The sequence below is a fragment of the Numida meleagris genome, chromosome 12, assembly GCF_002078875.1.
Source record: "Numida meleagris isolate 19003 breed g44 Domestic line chromosome 12, NumMel1.0, whole genome shotgun sequence".
In the NCBI taxonomy this organism is placed as follows: Eukaryota; Metazoa; Chordata; class Aves; order Galliformes; family Numididae; genus Numida; species Numida meleagris.
Genome location: NC_034420.1, coordinates 4,099,443 through 4,120,642, shown reverse-complemented (window position 1 = coordinate 4,120,642; position 21,200 = coordinate 4,099,443). Strand labels below are relative to the sequence as shown.

The 21,200-nt window shown below is 50.1% G+C and overlaps 2 protein-coding genes across 5 annotated transcripts in view; one reads left to right on the top strand and one right to left on the bottom strand.

The window, feature by feature from the left end:
- RARS (arginyl-tRNA synthetase) lies at nt 52-18,960 on the top strand. The gene is made up of 15 exons (XM_021410607.1): nt 52-171; nt 7,380-7,514; nt 8,015-8,203; nt 10,980-11,091; nt 12,094-12,194; nt 12,669-12,790; nt 13,118-13,238; nt 13,491-13,620; nt 13,944-14,048; nt 14,916-15,094; nt 15,606-15,715; nt 16,551-16,656; nt 17,766-17,938; nt 18,199-18,446; nt 18,813-18,960. Exons 1-15 carry the CDS (start codon nt 127-129, stop codon nt 18,920-18,922), a joined length of 1,986 nt encoding a protein of 661 aa, XP_021266282.1. The 5' UTR covers nt 52-126; the 3' UTR covers nt 18,923-18,960.
- The window catches only part of LOC110405370 (rho GTPase-activating protein 7-like), a 38,835-nt gene continuing 36,625 nt past the window's right edge, over nt 18,991-21,200 (bottom strand). For 2 of the 4 annotated variants that reach the window (XM_021410605.1, XM_021410606.1), the window contains 2 exons: nt 20,321-21,166; nt 18,991-19,425 (listed from right to left, as the gene is read on the bottom strand). In XM_021410605.1, the coding sequence (XP_021266280.1) occupies nt 21,149-21,166 (18 nt within the window). In that variant the 3' untranslated portion in view covers nt 18,991-19,425; nt 20,321-21,148. The remainder of the gene's footprint in view (nt 19,426-20,320; nt 21,167-21,200) is intronic. The other 2 variants (XM_021410604.1, XM_021410603.1) reach the window with 2 other exon arrangements.

Below are 21,200 nucleotides of genomic sequence, written 5' to 3'. Positions count from 1 at the left end.
TGCCCCGCCACGGCCCTGACCCGCGGGGCCCTCCCCTCCACCCGGGGGCGCTGCTCCTCGCCTCAGCGCTTCCGCTTCCGCCTTCGCGCTGCAACTTCCGCTTCCGCTCGCTCCCGCAGCGGGAGGATGGAGGCACGCGTGGCGGAGGCGGTGGCCCGGCTGGCGCGGCAGGTGGGGGCAGGGAGGAGACGGGAGCGCCTACCGCAGCTCGGCCCGGCAGCTCCCCGGGATGAAGGCGCGCGGAGGCTTTCGGGCGGGAGGGGGTTGCAGCGGCGCGGGGTCCGTGCGGGAAGGGGTGGGGGCGTTCCGCGGGGAAACGAGCAGCCGCGGGCAGCAGGGCGGGCTTCGTACTCGAAGGAAGAAAGCGGCCGGAGTAGTTAGCGCGCTCCCGCGGCTGTGTTCCTGGGGCACGAGCAGGGCCAAAGCGCTGCTGCAGAGCGCGGCAGCTTCTGCCCGTGGTGGGGCTGGGCCCGGGGAGCGGGGGCTTCCGGTTGGCCCGGGCGGGGCGGCAGCCCCGCGTGTTCCCGCACGGTTGCGCGGCCTTAGGGCGCTGTGGTGGAGGAGGAGGATGGGGACAGCTCTTTCCAGTGGTTGTATTTAAAAATGAAAGGCTGTCCAGTCAGCGTTTGCCCTTACTGGTCTTAACAGTAGAATGCACGGGCAGCTTTAGGAAAACTGTATCCTTCTGCAGGTGTGCTGCTTATGCGGTGACCCGGGACATGTCTGGGCATGAGGGATTGCTGCGCAGCTGGGCTCTGAGTTCTGCCTGCCCTACACGTGTGCGCAGACAAGCTTCAGTATGCTTTCAGCTCACCATTCAAGCATAAGAGGCGCTGCCGTAAAACGCTGAGATAATAAATTTGGCTGCTGAACTTGTGCAGCTCCTTGTTGTTTTTCCTTTTGTAGCTGCTGAGAGAGGAAAGGTGTCTCAGGGCTGAGCCCTTGTCCCAGCTCAGGAGACCCCTGGGGGCCGGCGGGATTTATTAGCTCTTTAGGGGAGCGAGTCTGCAAAGAAAGCAACGTGCTGAGCCAGCTCAGCAGCGGGTCAGGCAGGCAGCGGGAGCGAAAAAACCATGCAGGAGGCGAGGAGGGAAAGGGAGAGAGGTGCTCCCAACACTGCCGTGCTTCGTTAGCCATTTGCTTTCTCATTTTTTTAATGCGGTGGAGTAAAACTGTCTACTCAGAGACTGAAGCATGTACAAGTTTAGTGGTAATTCAGTGGAGCCTGAATTAAACGCTCACAGAAGATACAAGGATTATTTTGGTCTTTTTGAAAAAGCTGTAGTTTTTTTGTATTCACAGGTGAGGGGAAGATTGCTAGTGCTCAGCTAACCAAAGAGCCCTTGGAGATGTCAGCATGGCTTCATGCAATTCCCGCAGCTTCTTGTGAGGTGGTCATCAGGTATGACCCTTTACTGACAAGTTGTGATGCATCCAGGGCTGTGCAGGTAGAGTAGGGGGTGGGGTTTTATTCCTGGAATAGCAGCTTTTCCCTTCCTTTCCTCAGTTATGTGTTTTGCAGATCAGAGGTGAGGCGGGTAAAAGTGGTAGGGGGGGGTGGGTGCGTGAGCACAGGACTCGGGTGTGATCGGGCACGCGCAGCGGCTGTACGGGTATAAAAGACAGTGCGGAAGTTCGAGTAAATGAGGGTTGACTCCACAGCATCTGTGATTGGGTCTCTCTCCCCGGGGTGGGATCCCAGTTCTTTAGGGTCTGTTAATTGTCGCTCCGCGACAAGCAGTGACCCCGACGTGATACCATGATATAGTGACGTGATCCAGGGCCGACGAGATACGGCGGTAATTGTGGTGCACCGGTGCGAGCAGGGCTCGGGTTAATCCAGACTTCACCATGTCAACGGCATCCGTGAAGGATACGGTGAAAGTGCTGAAGGTGCTGGCTCGGGAGGCGGACACGAAGGTCTCCTCCAGCGGTACAGGGGTTCTCATCCTATGGATGATGCAATTAGCAGAGACGGCGGGCAGGGAACTTCTGGAATCTGCCGCTACGGGTGGTAGGACAGCCCTGAATCTTACTTCTGACTGGGGGCGTTGAAAGGTTGTCTTGGGAAGATGAGGAAGGTTCGGGGCGTGTGGCAGGCTGCCGCGGTTGCGGTTTATGGGTCAGATCCTCGGCTTGGTTCTGAGCCATCGCCCCCCCCCCCCAGGGCCTGGCGGTTCTGCGGTCGTTTCATCAGAGGCTGAGGCGGCGGCAGGTGAGGAGCAGCCACTGTGTACGTATCTGGTGACTGGAAAAGGGGATGCGTCCGCAGATTGGTTTTTTGCAGGTGACTCTGCTCCTTTCGCGCCTGGAGTCGCCGTAGGTGCGAACAAGGGGCCATCAGTTCCGCCTGGTTACGAGCCATTAGCAGACCCTGGGTGTTGGTCTGGGGATGTTAGTATGCCGATGGCGACGGTTCTGGGGGCTGGGGGTGGGCCGTCAGCACTGTCAGGTCCCCGGGATGATCCTCGGTCACCTGGGAAGGATGAGGAGGATTTAGTTCACCGTTTATTGACAGAGTTGTGCCGCCTTGCCGTGGGCTCGGGGGCGCTTGCTAAGGCCATGGCTGAGTGCGCTGGCTCGCCTGGGCCCCACGGGTGTGATTGGCTTCTCATTGCAAGCTGGTAGTTAAGAACTGCGCGCTGGAAGGGGACGCACAGTTATTGCCGGTGGCAGATGGGGGTCGGAACGTGTTCCCTGTTCTGCAAGACCGCCATGGAGGACCTGACTGGGAGCCAATAGATTGGCGAGTTATTAAGGAGCTACAACAGGCAATAACAGCCGAGGGTCCCGGGAGTCCTGCATGCACTAGTTTGCTGGACGTTCTTTCTGCAGCTCTACATACTCCTTTTCATTGGCATAATATCAGGAAAGCGATTCTTACTCCAGCGCAGATGTTGTTGTTTGAGAATAAGTGGGAGCAGGGTGTGCTGGATGGGGCGATGAATAATGCCACGCTCCAGCCGGGTCATGCCTTAGAGGTCAAGGAAGGAGACGGAGACGGCGCTTCGGCCTCAACGGGCCCGGTCCCCGTGGCTGCCTGGGAGAGCGACCGGCCCACAGGGCCCTCCCGTTGCGGGACGGCTCCTGCGGTCTCGGCTACTGCCGGCGTACCAAGCCCGGCCCAGAGGAGGGCGGCGGCCGGGGGCAGCGGAGCGGCAGGGCCGGGCTGAAGGCGCTGCTGGAAGACGCGACGTGTGGGACTGCGGGCGGGCGGGCAGCGAGCTGGCGCTGTGGATGCTGTGCACGCTGTTGCTGCTGCTCCTCGTGTTGCAGTCAGGATTACCTACCCCTGTTATGATTCCTCAACATTATGAAGTTAGTGTTGTCAATCTCAAAGATTGTTTTTTCACTGTTCCGCTTCACCCAGATGATTGTGCCATCTGTCAGTCGGGCAAGTCCCATGAAACGTTATCTTTGGGTAGTTTTACCACAGGGAATGGAAAACTCTGCAGATGCTTCGGGTCGCAACTCTTAAGGCAGGTTACGTTTGGCTAGATGCAATTCAGTTGTTGGAACTTTTGGCTGTGAAGTGAGGGTTAATAACTGTTTTAGAAGGTAGCATTCTTCTTGAAACTATTCAAATGGATATTTCATTATGGCACCTACTAGATGCTTGTTTACACGTATCAACTAGTCTCTGTTGCTACCACTGTTTTTCCGCAGGTTTGCCAACAAGCTCGTTTATCATCAGAATGCTGACTAATTCTCCTTCCTTACAGGCTTCTGGTGTTAATCCCAGAGGGCTATCCCCTGGTGCTTTATGGCAAATGGACCTGGTTTCGGTCAACTTAAGTCACAAGAAACATTGCCAATGCCACTGGCTTTCAGCTAAGGGAGGGGGAGAGCGGGGTGCTCCCGGAGACCTAGTTGAAAAGGCACTGTTGGCATTGTGGCCTGTTATACTCAGTGATTTCTTTCTTCTGCACATGAGCCTTTCTGGAGGCCAGGAGAAGTTATGCTGTGTCAGGCATCTGCATCTGCCATGGCTGGGAATGTTACAGTTCAACATATCTCGTTTATTCACAAACTGTACAACTTGTAGCCTTGTATGCTTGACAAATGTGAAATTCCAATTACGTTAGGACTTCTTTTCGTAGGTCTCTTCCTTAGTTTGCTACTGTGATAAGCCATGCAACTGAAGGAACCAGATGTAACTTGCAAAGTTAAGTGTTGTTAACTAGGGCAATGCTGTGCTTTGTACGTTTAAAGAAGAAAGTATATTTGTACTGCTTTTTGTTTGCAACAGTAGATTTGCAATAGCACATTAGAAGTATGGCTAGTAGTAGTTTCTTTTTGTTCTAGTAAATACTGTTTACACAGGAACGCCAGCCAGGCTGAAGATAGCTGAAGGCATCACTCACAAAGTGTAATGAAAAGTAGTGTACAGATAATCAAATCTTTTCCTTTCGAACTCGACAGATGCCACCCCCCTTCAGCACCATTTTTCCACCAAAATATGCTCTTCAGTGGTTGTACCATGTCACAAGTGGGTTATCGCCTCCCAGAAAGCCCTAGGTGGGAAGGACACGCTGATGTAATGACGTGGGGAAGGGGTTATGCATGTGTCTCCACAGATATCCCTGCGCGTTTGGTGCAACCGTGGCTTGAGAAAACCAGAGAACCCTGGGATGGCCATCATCTTCTGTTTCCACCTGAGTGTCCTGACCTTTCTCATGGCCAACCCCTCGACGATGGCAAACAGCTTCTGGCGGATGTTCCAGAACTCCAAATGTGAGACCTGCGCCGTGGGGATCCGGATCGGGAACATCTCCCAGAGGCAGATGAGAAATTGCCTCCAGAAGTGGAAACTGCCACGTAGTCGGCTAAGAGAAGGGGGAGATGAGGCGGGTAAAAGCGGTAGGGCGATGTGTGCTGATTGGCACGGTGAACGAAAGGAAGGATGTCAATCACAGGCGCATGCTTGCTGATGTAATGCCTCGTGCTGGGCGGGTTAAAGGGGAGGGATGGGTGCGTGAGCGCGGGACTCGGGTGTGATCAGGCATGCACAGCAGCTGTACGGGTATAAAAGACAGCACGGAAGTTTGAGTAAATGAGGGTTGACTCCACAGCATCTGTGATTGGGTCTCTCTCCCCGGGATGGGATCCCGGTTCTTTAGGGTCTATTAATTGTTGTGCCGCGACATGGAGGCATGGTGCTGTTGTGTTCTCTCCCTCCCTCCCTCAAAACGTACTGTGAGAAAGGAACTGCAAGGGGTATCTGTGGTTTAATGTCGTAATTTATTTTTTAGGAAGGTTACAGAGTTTATATCCCTCTAACAAACCCAGCATTCACAGGTGATTTGCTAGATGGGCAGGTTTATTGCAGGTTGTTTCAATCGGGGTATTTGTAACGTGTGTGTGCAAAGGTGAGCTTAACGGTGATGGGTGTGGGGCCATGCTGCTGCTCAGCTCAGCCCAGCCCTTCTCATGCTGACCCCTTGTGTTCTGGGACTTGGTGTAGTGCCTGCTAATTTTCAGGATTCTCTGCTCAGTGGTTCTGAATGAGGTCAGTTCATCCTCTGCATTGAAGAGCAAAAAAAGGGAAACTGCAGTGCTGGGGTAGGCAGCCAGAGAGCAGGTAGATGCAGGACTTGCAGATAGACTGACACTGAGTGTAGAATGTAATCTTTGTGTTTTTCTTAAAGGACGTTCCAGGTTTTTTTGAGTGTAGGTGAGTTTAAACGGTGATTATTTGTGTTGCTGGGCCAGCACTGCTCTGAGTCAGTTGTTGCCATACCACTTACGTAAATTTTACAGTGAAACAGCTGTGAAATAATGCGATGAAATCTCTCAAGCTATTTTAATGTGAAGTTCAGTCTGGAAATTTGTCAAGCAGGTCTGTAAGTTATGTGAAACGCTGCCAAGTTAGGCCAGTAAGAAAAGTTTAAACTAAGGAAAGCATATTTTCTGTTGGGTAAGTGGGAGGAAAAGTACGTGAAAGCAAAAGGGTCTGCCTTGGGTTTCAAAAGAGAAGTAATAAGATACAAAAGACCAGCTGGGATGGGCTGTTTGAAGCAGTTCTTCCTGAGCTATAGCTTTGGTTTTGGATCGTCTAACACTGCAGGACACGGCTTGTTCTCCTGTGGCAGAGGACACCTTGGGGCTGTTAAAGAGATGAGCTGGAAGCATTGAAGCTGAAGCGCAAACAAAGAATGACCTCAAAAGTTTTCGTAAGCCTTCCAGCTTGCTCTGCAGATGGAGCAGTCTTAAGATCACTTTGGCCCAGCTTAAAAGTTCTGAGCATCTGCAGTTACGCTGGCACCTGTGGGAGTTGCTGTTCGGGTGGAAATACTGGGCCAGAAGATTGGATGGCCCAGATTATTTTTTTTCCTTAATTAAAAAATGTTCTGATTGTTTCAAGAGCAAAAAGTGAACAAGCTCTTTTTGTAAGGTTTGGCAGCGTACTTGTCTGTGATAATAGCCCAAGCTGCTTCCTGCTGTGAGAACGTTGGTAGCCGAGAGCCTGCCTGGGTCAGATGAGGGGTCAGGCTGGGGAGCACTGCCTCCTGGAGCTGCAGTGTACATTTCCAGCAACGCCCTGACTTCTCTTTGTGGAACAGGTTGCGGGGACGTGGACAACAGAGATGAAGCTTACAAGAGCTGGGTTCCATGGGGCTGGGCGAGGGAAGTCGCTGCTGGGCTGCGTGCCTGCACCCGGGCTGTGAGGTCGGGAGGGGCAAAGGGAGCAGCGGGTGCTGCCGCTGCGCTGAGTTCTTTGGCCGTGGAGGGTACAAACCTGAAGGGCAGCAGAAAGCTGGAGCTTGTCTGGAGTGTAAAAATCCACCTGAGATTCCCAGTTTCTCCCAAGCACCTTATGGCAGTTTTAAGGGAGAAGCCACTGTGGCAGTCGGGGAGGAAATGCGCAGTGAGCTGGGAGCACGCGCATGCTGCGGGCCGGCCGCACGCCCTGTGGGCTCAGTGGAGTTGCATCAGTGGTTGTGGTTTCATCCTCTGGGAAAGAATATGTGGCCCAGCTTTAAAAAAGATGGAACTGGCTGACACTCGAAGGAGGCTTCTGGGGATTTGGAATCAAAACATTGGACATCTTTACTAGATTAAAAAATAAATAAATAAGGAAAAGCTGGAAGAAATGCTTTTTTTAAGAATGTATTTTCTTAGCCTGATCTGTTGTCTTCCCCGTGCTTCTGTTTTGAGGTTAGTAAGGTGGTTATTACCTCACTGACGTTTTTAAGAACGTGTCAGAAGCCATGTTTTTGGCACAAATAGAGACCGCCTTTAAACAAGAATTGCTTGGAATTACTCGACTTGATTGTTGTTACCTTTACAAGGCAAGACCGTACCTGAGGTCCTGCACTCCTCACCTGCTGTTCACCTTCTCCAAGACCCACTGTGTGTCCATCTCATTTGCTTTTCAGGAAAACGAGATTAAGTCACTAACTGCGGAAATTGAGCGTCTGAAGAACTGTGGGTGCTTGGGAATCTCCCCAAGTTTGGAAGGGTTGCGAGACGAAAACGCAAAACTTAAATATCGGTTAAATTTCCTTCAGAAGGTAAGGGAATAGAGAATTAGCGGCCTAGTACGTAGTTTTGATCTCGTTCAGAGAAAGTAAATAAATGATGTCGGTTTGTTACGGCTAGTAATGTGCGACTCTCTGCATTCCAATGTCTTAATTGTTGATTGTGCTTCAGATATTTCTTGGTTCCTTAAACAAAACACGACCTTATGAAAAATGTCATAGTAGTTTAATAAGCCCACACTGCCCTGTCTCGAATGGTCGTGTAGCCCAGCTGAGGCCTTTACCAGGATCGCTGACAGATGCGTGAGAAATACAACGCCGCGCTGCGGTCAGGGGAAGTGTCTGGGCTGTGAGCTTCAAAGGCAGAAGCGTCTCTTGAATCTCGTGGTTCCCATGTTGTATATGTTGCTCTTGTACCTATTGGTGCCAGCCACATCTTTCAGTCATGCTTTGCCATGCAGCCAAGGAGAAAAGCAGGATGTGACTGTTCTGCACATGCTGTGAATTGAGCCTTCTGTATTTTGTTTTTCCAGAGCCTTCAAGAGGAAAGAAGTAAAACAGTGAAAAGCATGATTAATATTAACAGCCATCTTCAGGAGATCTTTGGAGCTGCTATTCAGGCTGCCTACCCAGAGTTAGAAAACCCTCCGCTAGTGGTGACACCAAGCCAGCAGCCCAAATTTGGGGATTATCAGTGCAACAGCGCCATGGGCATAACACAGGTAAATCTGAGAGATCTTCCAAAGAGAAGAAGAAGTGGGAATATTGCCTGCTGGAAGCAAAGTGGTGGACAGCGTGGTGACAGTTGCAGTTTTGGACCTGTTTAAGGCTTGTTGCAGCCCTCTGGGCTGAGAATTCACTGAATATCTAATGGCATTTTAGAAAGCATTGGCCTTTACAAAGTAGGTCTTTATGTGTCTTTTCAAATGACTGTAATGTGTCAGGAGAATGTCTGAGTTGCACATTGCTACAGAACAACTGCCCAGTTTGTGGGATTTAAATCATTGCATTCCTTTTCTTATGATTAAGTACTTCTTAATTGCTTCTGTATTTCTGTTAAAATATGGAAGAGAAGTCAGGAATCGTGTTTGTTTTGTTAACGATATTCAGCAGTAACAATGGCTTCACTTTACAGAATGCCTGTGATGAGTGTGCCAAAGAAGGAGTGGGGTTTTTATTCCTGGCAGGTACCAACAGTGTTGCTTTGAAAACTGTGGCACAGCTGCTTTGTAGAAGGTATTGGCTGAAGAGGACCCAGACAGAGTAAGAGGCACTTCAGGCATTGCTGAGTAGGATGGGACTGTAGTGAAGTAAAACAAAGAAGTGAGGGAGAAAGAAGGTGCTACATCCTTGCTTAGATGATGGAAATGTCCGCACTTCCAGTGCATTGCTGCCTTTGAGGGAATAGATAGTCTCTTCATAACTACTGATCTTTGGTTTTGCAGTGTGCAATCTCAACAGAAGCAACTTTTATTCTTAAGATAAATACGTGTAAGGTTCTGCAGTCCCAGGCTGCCCTCTGCCGTGCCTGCGCCTGTGTCCCGGGCAGCACCGATACGTGCCAGGCAGCAGGCTCTGCGGCTGCGGTGCCAGGGCAGAAACAGCCCTCCCGAATCCATGTCTGCCCTTGGTCTTGTTAGCACGCTGCTAGCACACTGTGCCTGGGCTCCAGCCAGAGGGCCGCGCTGGGTGACTGCACCGACACAGACTTTCAGAGCTTTGCCATTTTTCTGACCGCTGCTTTACCCCAATTAAGTCGCTGTTTGAATTCTTGAGCCGTCCTGGCTTCTCAGTGTCAGCATTGTTCACATAACTCAGTGTCCGAACAGTCCCCTTCGAGCTAGGGCTTCAAGTTCTGATTGTCAGCGGTACTGGTGAGTAAACGTTCCTCGTGCTGTGCTTGGCTGCAGGGCTTGTTCCTTGGAAGGCGTGCCAGCACGCTGGGCTTGGGAGTACTGACACACATGGTGCACTCACAACGTAATCTACGCATCGAAGCCAGTGGATGCAGTGCAGTCGTTTCTCTGAGAGCAGTGAGTTAGGTCAGGGACCTAACAGTGCTGCAGGTACCCCACCAAGCCTCGCTCCCCTTGCAGCTGGAGCATTGCTCACCACGAGAGGAGCAGGAAGCATTTGACTGAGGGCAGCCACTACGTGCCAGGCAGCAGCCTCTCCCTTCGAGGCGCTGATGTGGAAACAGCCCTCACAAATGTGTATTGTTTTCCCTGGAGCTTGTTAGCATATTAATGGCAGGGGCTTGAGAGTAATAGGAGTGTGGTGGCTGTTTCTGGAGTGATTCAGAGGACATGCCTGTCATCCGGTGGAACGTGCTTGGCATCTGGTTTTGCATTTATTCTTCCTGTAGTTTGCGCTCTGGGTAGCATAATTTGATCCCTACAGCAGTTTGCTTTTCTTGCCTGTTCTAAGCTGTAACCATCTTGCAAGGATCCTGTAATGCTGAATGGTATGGCAGGTCTGAACTGCAGACTAAAGCCTAAGCAGAAGTCACATTCTGCAGCGGACTGCAAATTAGCAGTAGCAAGCTTAGATTCTGAATTGACCAAGAGCTACATGTTCTTTTTGGCTTTGGTAGGGTTAGGGTGATAGAATGTTTTCAAACGTTGCACATTAAGAATGAAAAACCACGCATTAGAAACAAATAGTTGCCATAATACAGTATACAGTATGAATGTAGTATTTTGCGAGGGGCAAGCTCACTGCATCCTCCTCCAAAGTGTTTTTCTAAGATCTACCAAAAGCTGTGTGAGAAGAAGTTTGGGGAATGGACAAGTAAATCGTGGAATAACCTGGAACAGGAACTTGCATCCTGTTGCTGCGGTTCCTCACTGTGGGAAGTTTGTCTGGAGGGAAAAAGAGAGCTACCTTACAGCAGTTTTTCTGATGCTCTCTGAAGAAAATCAGGCAGCGTTAGGACCATCCTTGGTAGCTTGAGTTCTGCTTTTTTATTACTTATTTATTCATTCAGCTAGAGTCTAAGGTAGCATCGCACGCACTGTGTTTTGGTAGCTCGTAATTAGAAATCAGAAACCATGCTCTCAGTATTTCTTGTAGGCGCAACGTATATTCTGAATATTCTCATATTCTTCAGATATGAGGCCCGGCACAGCTGAGGATACCTGTGAAATGGCTAAATGAGGTTTCGCAGCAATGCGAAATGACTATTTTCATTTTTAAAGAGTTAAGTCAGTTCAAAGAAATCAAAATTTGCCAAAGCACCTAACAGCCTGAAAGATTTTCTTCTGACGTACAGCCTTTGGGTGTGCTGAATGTGGTGGGTCTAATTTGCCTTCTGTGGTGTGGAAAGAGCTGATCTAATCTGTAAAAGTTGCTGGAGATGTTTTTCTTGGTGTGTTTGTACCTGCATTATGAAGGTAAAGGATCGTGGGGCTCTTTTAACACAGTGGTATCTCCGCTTTCTGTTTCATTTTGTAGAATGTTGTGGAGGATTGAATTTTACTGGCTCTTCTTGTGTTTCAGATACTGCTCAAAACCAAGGAACAGAAGGTTAGTCCGAGAGAGATCGCAGAGAAAATAACAAAACATATTCCTGCGAATGAATGCATTGAGAAGGTTGAAATTGCCGGTCCTGGTATGGAACTTCATGTTACACCCCTTTTATGTTAGAAAGCTGGAAGGGTGATTTTAGACTGGATGCAGCTGAGTTGAGTTTGACTCTTGTCATTTACAGTTGATGTTGTCAGATTAATTAGCTGCTGCTTGATGAGCTTCGTAGCCCCAAGATTTCCGCAGCAGCAGCAGATCTACCTTTGTTTTAAATTGGCTGGTGTGGTCCCAACCCCTTCAGAAATTTTTCCACTTAAGGGATCGGTTTTGCACTTTGAATATCAGTGACAGGTACGAGGTCACAGTCATATGAAATTACTGCAAAAATTGGTATGTCCTCCTCATCCAAGACCTGATATGTCTGCTGTTGCTTGAGGGCTGAGGAGTGGGGGCCTTGGCCTTTTGGCACTGAGGTGCTGCAGGGGCATGGGAGTTCTTAACTGCTGTGTCTGTTTTGTCCCTGGGACTTAGGAAGAAATATGAGGGCTCATATTCCTTAGGGCAGCAGTGTAAAGACAAAGACAATGCAGCACAGGCCTGTGGGGGTTTGGGCAATTCATTCATTAACTCTTAGAAGTAAAACACTTGCTCCACAAGCATGAATTATGGCAAATGTGACTACATTTTAGGATGTTAATTTAAAAAAAAAATAAGTAAAGTTAGCGGGACTTGTTTTTGCATTGTACAAACCCTGAGAAGATTATTTATTTTCTAATAAAGTTTTTATAAAGTCGGCTCTGAGTGACAGTGTGCTCAGAGGAGTTGTCAGTGGTCTAGCAGACTCTGACTGCTGCAGTCAGAGGGCATCACTGTGTGAAACAAGCTCTTTCAATCTGGGAACAGGAACTGTCTTCTAGTGACAGCTTTGCTGTACTGCTGCTGAAGTAAATTTTTATTTAGTCAAGATAACTTCATAAGCTCTTGTCCTCGGTGTGAGGAAAGTGAAAACCAAAGGGGGAAAGAATGGAAAAGTGGTTTAAGGCACTCCAGAAGCTCCAACACTCCTTGCTGGTTTTCTCCTCTACAGGTTTTATCAACGTCCATCTGCGAAAGGATTTTGTATCAAAGCAGCTGAGCAGTTTATTAATGAATGGTGTTCAACCGCCAGCTATTGGCAAAAGGAAAAAGGTATGGATGGCAGAAAGCAGATAGGCATCTTGCACCCATATAGATGAAGCAGTGCTAGACTGCAGGTAGCTTTCAAGTCCCCCCTCAAAGTGATTTGTTGGGTGGGTGGCCGTGTCAGCTGGTCATTACAGCAGCGTTTATGTGGCTTCAGGATACATGGGTGGCCCACATGTACCAGCCGTGGTCTCTGGGGTGATGGTGGTTGAGGGACAGGGGTATTCCAGGGCTCCCTGGGGACAGCACGTTGTGCCCAGATCGGTCTGGGACTGATCCCTGACCCCCGTGGGGGGAGATGCAGGGGAGACCTGGGTCGAAGCCTGCTCTGAGGTCCCATGTGGGCTGCTCTGCTATCAAGTGCTGCCAGCAGCATGGGCATGCCTCCCTCAGCCCACCCAACAAAATGTACGTGAAACACACGGGATGTGGTCATGGCTGTTGCCTTTATTCATTTTTTCCTTTTGAACCGTGTCTAAGGTGATACTGGATTTCTCTTCCCCTAACATTGCAAAAGAGATGCACGTTGGTCACCTGCGATCCACCATCATTGGAGAAAGTATGTGCCGCCTCTTCGAGTTTGCAGGTTATGATGTGTTGAGGTGAGAGCTGCTTTTTGGGTGGGATAGTTTTCTTTGGCTACGTGTCTGTAGTAAATCTCTCTTTGCTTTGGTCGGTGTTGATCTTTTTGATAAGCACATAACAAATAGTCCTTGGTGTGCAGTAAGGTAGGAAACTGAGCAAGTGTGGTGAGATGAGCAGTCAAGATGGGCAGCAGCTTCATTTCCCTGAAGCGGGGGCAGAGCTTGCCTGGTGTTGGTTTCTCATATTATGTGTTTCTTCATTTAGAATATATGTATTTAAAATGTTTGTGATTTAAAACATATGTTTGAAAAATCATTATTGTTGTGCTCTTTAATTGCTTCAAGGTTAAACCATTTAGGAGACTGGGGCACCCAGTTTGGAATGCTCATTGCTCACCTCCAAGACAAATTTCCAGATTACTTAACTGTTTCTCCTCCCATTGGGGATCTCCAAGCTTTTTACAAGGTATTTATCGCAGATAATTCTGATATTTATGTCAACAGCTGAGAAGCAAGTTCTGCTAATAGCTTATTGCAATTCCCTACCAATGGGTAATGAATGAATTACACTATCTGGTCTTGAGTTGTCCACATGGGGAATGATTAAAGGACTCGTCTTTTGAGATGAACACGCTTTGGGAGCATGTTGTGAACATTCTCCTCCATTGTTTTGAGGGAAAAACCAAGTGCTTCTTTCATGCAGTGTGTTTTACCATAGGAGTCCAAGAGGAGATTTGACACGGAGGAGGAATTTAAGAAGAGAGCCTACCAGTGTGTGGTGCTGCTGCAGAGCAAAGACCCTGACTTCATTAAAGCGTGGGAGCTGATCTGTGACGTGTCGCGGAAAGGTGACTGCCACATTCACAGCCATGGCTCAGCAGCTGGACGCTGTGGCTGTTCTCACCGTCGAGTTTTCTTAAAGAAGTCACTGCCACCTTGCTGTAAGACGTTTAGAGAAAAAGGATAATGCAGCCAAAGAACTGGCCTGTCTATGGAGGAGGTCAACTAAAGCCTTTGTCTCCTTGGTCTAGTCTGAGTCCTTCCCTGATAGCTTGAACAAGAGATAGAAAACGTATTTAGGGACTTGCTGTGCCTGTTAGTAAACATATGCCACTAAAATTGCCACCGTATGTATTTAATGAAAGTATTTTCAACTGTTTTCTCCCTCAAGAGTTCCAGAAAATCTACAACTGCCTGGACATCACACTCACGGAGAGAGGGGAATCGTTCTACCAGGATATGATGAAAGATATCGTGAAAGAATTTGAAGATAAAGGTGAGGCTTTTTGTCTTGGAATCAGAAATTCTGCAGATCAGCACGAGAGAGGTAACTCCACTCCTAGTTACCAAGGCTTGGGACTGGTGTTCACAAAGGTGCATGTTCCCTGCACCTTGCTCTTTTTTCTGAGCAGCAATTTCTGAGTGGCTCTTCTGTGGAGTTTCCTCCCAAAGCATGAGCAGAACTGATTCTTATATATTATCACTCCACAAAGATCGAATCTTTCTTGCTGATAGCAAAAGTAGTGTGGGGGGGGATTTGCTGGAAATAGCACGAGGTGCTACTGGAGTTTATTTTATCTTTACCAGTGTTTCTTAGTGTTGCGACCGTAGGAAAACTTGTATCAGAGAAATTTTCTCTGTGAAGACAGTGGTATTTTTGGCTCACGGTGACTCTGAGATTCACAAGAAGTGAAGTGGACCATAATGAGCTTATAATTTTATGTATGTGTTCCTGCTTAGATTTTGCATCTCCATAGAGTTTCCACTGTCTTTAGTGCTTTCCTTTGTAACGCTGTTTTTGCAGCTGCAAAGGTAGATCTGGATGCCAGTGATGTGAGTTTTTAAATCGAACTAAGTCTCTTTTGGAAAGGCTGGAATGGTATAGATCTGCTTTCTTGTGTGCAGTCTTGAGTTACAGTATTGCAACACGAAATCTGCCTTGGCTGGTGAGGGAGTTCTCATTTAGGCTGTGTTTTTTTTGTTGGTTTTTTTTTTTTTCATATTTTGAGACAGTAAATATTTGTTAATGCATCTGCATGGACCTCTTTCTGATAGCATCTGGAATGGGAAACGTTTCTGCCTGTCACATCCCACAGCCTCTCCATGCGCTATGGTACAGTGCGTTATTCCATTGCTTTTCTAGGCTTTGTCCAGGTGGATGATGGCCGGAAGGTTGTGTTTGTCCCAGGTTTCTCTGTCCCGCTGACCATCGTGAAGTCAGATGGAGGTTACACATATGACACATCTGACTTGGCTGCGCTCAGACACAGGCTGCTTGAAGAGAAGGGTGATATCCTCATCTATGTTGTCGACAGTGGCCAGGTCAGTACGTCAGTCCCTCCTGTCACTGCTGATACTGATCATCAAAATAATATAAATAACAAGTACAAAGTAAGGCAGATAGAACTCTGTAGGGTTTTTCCATGTGCTGTATTGGCTTTTGAGCTTAGTGGTGTAATGGTGAATATAATGTGGGTGACTGGTGGTCTCTGGAGCCCTAGAACCAAATGATTAGTGCAGCACAGTCACTACTGCAGCTAAGCTGAGCCAGAATCTCATAGTCTGAAATGAGGTTTGTACGGTGTATACCTCTTCTTACCTGAGGAAATGCAAGCTTGCCAGTCCCGTATCCGAGCAGTGATATAAATTTGCTGTTTGCTGCTGCTGTAGGCCCAGCAAGTTCTTGGAAAGGTTAGACTTTCTGACGCGGGATGTTTCTGTGGAGCTAAAAACACGTAAAGTCTCATTGTCAAAGCAGCATTGTGAAGGCACTGAAGCTGGCCTCCCCAGAAGAGTGGGCTGAGAACTGGTTGTTGCTATTTCTTCTTTGCAGTCGGTGCATTTGCAAACAATCTTTGCAGCTGGACAGATGATCGGCTGGTATGACCCCAAAGTGACCAGGATCACCCACGCTGCATTCGGAGTGGTGCTGGGGGAGGACAAGTAAGTCTCCAATGTAGTTTTGCCTCTGAATGTGCTCCAAAGAGGATGTTCAATTGAGTGCAGAAGTCTTTTGCTCATTTGACAAGTATGTATGTGGCATGCCAAAAAAAAAAAAGGCATTACATCCTGTGCTGTTGCTTGTAACCGCGTCACTGTACTGCACGTCACAGCCCTCTGATGCGCATAGACACGGGTGCTGAAGTCAGGCCTGGCTTCTGTTACCTGGCATTGGGGGAGAGGACTGACTTGACACTGGGAATGGTTGTGGAGGTGCAGAGGAATGTGATGCAAAGACTAGAGATGGCAGTGGTAGAGGCCATGACACCCTTGTTTTCTGCCTGCCCTGCAGGAGATGGAATGAAAGTTAGGAAAAGAACATCAGTGTCTTGGTGTGCAGGCTATGCCCTTGTGCTCCAGGGTTGGGCTTGTGTCTCAGTTAAACCGTGGTTTAACCGGTGTGTAGTGCAGTCATGTAATGTTGCAGGCCGAGTGGTGTTGCTGGGGGCTTGTTACAAAAGTAAAGAAAGATGCCTTGCTGGATTTGCCCTTGCTGGATACAAGTCTTGCACTGGTATCGTATCGGGTCCTGCCTGATGTCTGGGACAGTTCTGACTGTTGCACCCTTCCCTGTACCCCCCCACTCCCAGCTCCCCCCACGGATGTTGTTAGATTCCTACACCTTTTGCTAGGTAGAGCTGTCTGGTGTCCAGGTCTTCAGTACGAAGGGCTTTGTAGGTATGTGCTTTTTTTTTTATCAGCCAAAGGTATTAGCAGTGGAAATTGCTGGGAGTGTTTTGCCTCATGTAGGTGGTCATTTTTGGCTGTGTGTTTTCAGGAAGAAGTTCAAAACTCGTTCAGGGGACACAGTGCGTCTTATGGATCTTCTGGAAGAAGGGCTGAAACGAGCCATGGACAAGCTGAAAGACAAGGAACGGGACAAGGTAGCTAATCTTTCCAGGGAACCTCCCAGATTTGTTCACAGATTTAAAATATCTACATTACGGATGTGAGCTCAGACTATGGGTGCAGCCAGGCTACCCAGGGGCTGCTGCGGGTTTTGTACAGAATCAGTAGTGTGAGTGGGGAGCAGCTGGGCAGGGTGCTGTCCTGGGGAAAGGAGAGCATCCCTGGATACATAGCAGTGAGGTGTGAACTGTGGGCAGCATGATGGCCCCTGGCTGGCACTGCACAGCTTTTAGTGGAGCTGGCAGGGAAGCTGGGCCTGGCAAGAGAGCTGGCCCTGCAGGTACCAGCTAGGCTGCAAGGATGGCAACTGTGACTCTGCTAAGGTGCAGCAGGTGGTGGCTGGTGATGAGAGCTGCAGCCTCGGCCTGCTGGTCTAGTGACTTCTGCTGATGGATGGTTGGAGAGCTGCAGGGGACTATCACGTCAGGCTTTACCTGTTCCCTTCAACAGCGCTTACTGGAAGCTTTTGCTAAAAAAGATTTCATCTGTCTTGGCTTCCTTGGAAGAGACCTGCACAGGTTGGGCCACAGAATGGAACAGAAGGACCGAACGGTCTGAGCACAGTGTGAGGCAGTGGAATTGGGAAGGGCGGCTCCTTCATGCTGTGCATGAAGCTGAAATTTCCCTTTTAAATGGAACCACCAGGAAGCATAGGAATAAAACACCATGAAGATCTCCCAAGAGCACATAGAACTTACTTAGGGACAAACCAGTTGGCCATGCTGGCAGCTTGCTGTTGTATCAAAGAGGTGTTCTTTCAGAGTTTGGCTGATCCACAGTGCTCTGTAAGGGCATGTCAGAGCGCTGTGTGCAGGCACAGGTTGTGTGAAGTGGGAGCACAGTGCAACTGTTCACTTGCACGGGGGGTAGGTGGTTAGATGTTACGTGGTGGGCAGGCCTTCGGGAGCAGAAGGTTCACCATGTGCACAGGGGAAAGGCAGCTGGGAGCCTGCTGCCATGTGCAGTGGGGGTAAAACCCCCTCAACTTCTGGGGCCCTCTCCAGCCATGTGAGGGTCTGGGGGGGTTGTGATGCCAGCATAGCTTTCCCCCTCTTGCTCATTACCTGTTCTGAAATTGTAACAGGTCCTCACAGCAGAAGAGCTGAAAGCTGCCCAGACGTCAGTCGCTTTTGGCTGTATTAAATACGCAGATCTCTCCCACAACAGAATAAATGACTACGTGTTCTCCTTTGACAAGATGCTGGATGACCGAGGAAATACAGCTGCTTATTTGCTGTATGCCTTCACGCGGATCAGGTGAGTTGAGCATGGTGGGAGGCACCTGAAGCTTGTCTCTCCTGCTCTTTGCATCTTTAGTGCAAAGGGAGGGGTAGCTGGCAAGAGAAGCACACTCCACCGCTCCACCACTGAGATGGTGTCCTGTGGGACCTGATTCAGGGCACTGCTTCACAATGGTGGAAGTTGTTGATAACACTACTTGGGGCTGGAAAGGAGTGTGCTTGGCTACAGGCAGCAGTAGGACCCTGACCAGCAGGCCGTGCTTTGGGTCATTTCAGGGCTATTGCTCGCCTGGCCAATATTGACGAGGAGATGCTGCGGAAGGCAGCCAGGGAAGAGGTGCTGGTCCTTGACCACGAGAAGGAGTGGAAACTGGGCAAGTGCATCCTGAGGTTCCCTGAGATCCTGGAGAAGATCCTGGAGGATCTGTTGTTGCACACGCTCTGTGACTACCTTTACGAGCTGGCCACCACTTTCACTGAGTTCTACGACAACTGCTACTGCGTGGAGAAAGACAGGCAGAGTGGTGAGTGCATGTCTGGGGTGCAGCTCATGTCATCGTGTACCAGTGGACAGGTGAACTGCAGGGTGATTCCCTGTGCTGGGAAGGCTGTCGTTGCCCTCCTGACAGCTGCAGAACACAAGTGCTGTCCATGTAGGAGGGCAGAAGGGTGTCTGGCAGGTGTCTGGTTTAACCTTCCTGCTGCGAAGGTTAAACCAGACACCTGGAGACAGCAGCTGGGCAGCCTGCCTGGGTAAGGGATGAAGGGGGTTCCCTGTGCCCAGCCTCACGGTCAGGGTGGGGGGCAGATTGGTCCCCAAGAGGGAGGGCAGCTGTGGTTGATGTGAGCAGTGGCTCCAGCTCCTACATTAGTCTTCTCTTGTTTTGCAGGCCAGATTGTGAAGGTGAATATGTGGAGGCTGCTGCTGTGCGAGGCCACTGCCATGATCATGGCCAAGGGCTTTGACATCCTGGGAATTAAGCCTGTGCAGAGGATGTAACTGTTCCCTGTGGGGTGACAATAAAAGGATGGACTGACTGGCTGTGTCCGTGTCTCAGGGGATGGGGTACCGGCAAGGGAAGGTTCTCTAGGGGAGCAGCACCCCGAGGGGGAAAGAGAAGGGAACTGAAGTGTAAGTGCAGAAGCCACAGGTACAGAGGCAGACAACTGGTACTGGGGGCACAGCTCAGAGCCCTTCTGCTCACAGGAACATTTCTGCTCTTTAGGCCCCTGCCCAGGGCTGTACTTTATCCTGGAGTTTGAGAGATGGGAAGTACAAGAAACCCCCCCTGCGACCCCCTCCACGCACTGTAAAGTCACCCCCCCACTCCTGCATCAACATGACAGCTGCGCTGAGGCCCAGCACCCTCCTTACCTTATTTACCAGTCCATTGGGGAGCAGGGCACCTGACTTTTCATGTTGGCTCTGGCATCCCTCATACCCAGCACACGGCCCTGGTACTCAGGGTGCTTATTGCATGGAAGGTGTTAGTGAACTGGTAGCTGCAAAAGAAGACAAACATTGCACTCTCCAGGAAAGCTTTAAACAGCAGGGGGTGGTGGCTCAACACTTTGCAGGACAATGGAGTAGGCAGAGGCATACTGCCTGCAAGAAAACGCCACAGTCCCATCACTGTTCCTTACAAGGGTCCTATACCAGCATCCAGACACTCAATGGCTTCCTGCCATCGGAGCCCAGTTGCTAAGTTGCACGCATGCAGCCACTGCTGAGGGTGTACACAGCACAAGCCTAGGTCAGCTCTACTCACAGAGTCCTCAAAGCTGTCAAGAGAGGAACTCTGTGCTGCTTTCCCTCGTACAGCACCATCCAACAAACCCAAAGCAAAGGGAGAGCTCAGGTGTGAGAGATGAAACAGAGCTGTAGTCAGGAAGGGTGCCTGAGGACTTAGATGGGGGATTTTGAACACTACTGGCAGCAGGGAAAGGCATTTCCCCTGTGCCATCTTCTTGAGGTATTGTGAGTGGGTGTCTCACTTCATTTACCTGCTTGCTGGCACATCTGTTTGTGAATATCTCTCTCCATCCATATACAGCTATGCCCTCAGGATGCAGCGATATAAACAAGACACAGCGATCTACCCCTGCATCTGACAGATGGCCCAGGTTCTTTCCCCTTGCCTGAGCTGTAGAAGGTAGCACCTGATGAGCACCAACCTGGCACCCAGACATACACCCATGCACTTGCATGCCTGATGATGGAACAAGGCCAACAACCAGAACCAGGTGCTGTGCTGGCAGCCACATGGCAGCCCACAATGCTGGGGGGCACCCAGGGCAATACTGTGCCCCCACTCGTGTATTATAGCTGCCCCCATTCTATGGCAGAGCCACCCCTCCCCAGAAGGCTGATCTGGGCACCATACCCATCCCACAGTACCTGAGCAGTGCTGGGCAGCTGAGCACACGTTCCAGCATCAGCTGTTCGGTGGTGACTAAGCCAGGCTGGAGACAGCAGCCAGGGTGAGTTGTGGTCCAGTGATGGCTCAGAATAGCCCCGGTGAAAAAGGCGTAGGTCTGGATGAGTGGGTCCATGTCCTGTTGGAGCTCTGCATAGGCCTCTCCTCATGGTCACCATCAGGAAGGGGATCATCCCTGGCTCCAGTGTCCCCAACTCCCGGCACCAGGCCCCTCTCCAGAAGGGTGGAGGACGTGGTCATGGCCCCTCACCATGCACCAGGATAGCAGGAAGGTGTGGGATGGCTGCTGGCCCAAGGGCAGCTCCAGGAGGTTACACTGCAGTGCCAGGGCTGAGAGCCAGGAGGAGGGGTTCAGGACACCCCCAAGGAAATGAAGAGCTGAGCTGGAGCAGGGGGCACAGGTGGAGGCTACGGGGCTGGCAGTGGGCTGCAGGGCTCACGTTGGGGAAGGAGCAGAAAGGCAGCTCCACGCTGCTCAGAGCAGAGTGCAAGATGACCAGAGCTGAATGTTGGGGGTGCACCAAGGGCTCCCTGAGATAAGGGGACTGGCAATCACCTGGGACAATGCTGCAGGACAAGCCACCCCATCCCACAGTACCTGAGAGCGTGGCAGACAGGGCCAGCCCAGAATGCAGATCATCTGGCACATCCGTGGTGAGGAAGGCTGAGTGAGCCAGTGAGGTGGGGCAGCAGCAAGCAGGGCAGGCTCAAGATGGGTGACAGCAGCCAGGGTGAGCCACAGTCCAGGAATTGCCAGCAAAGTCCATAACAACGAGGAAGGGCCGAGGTCAAGCTGGGAAGTCAGTCTGTGGGTTAAGATACAGATACACATTAATGGGG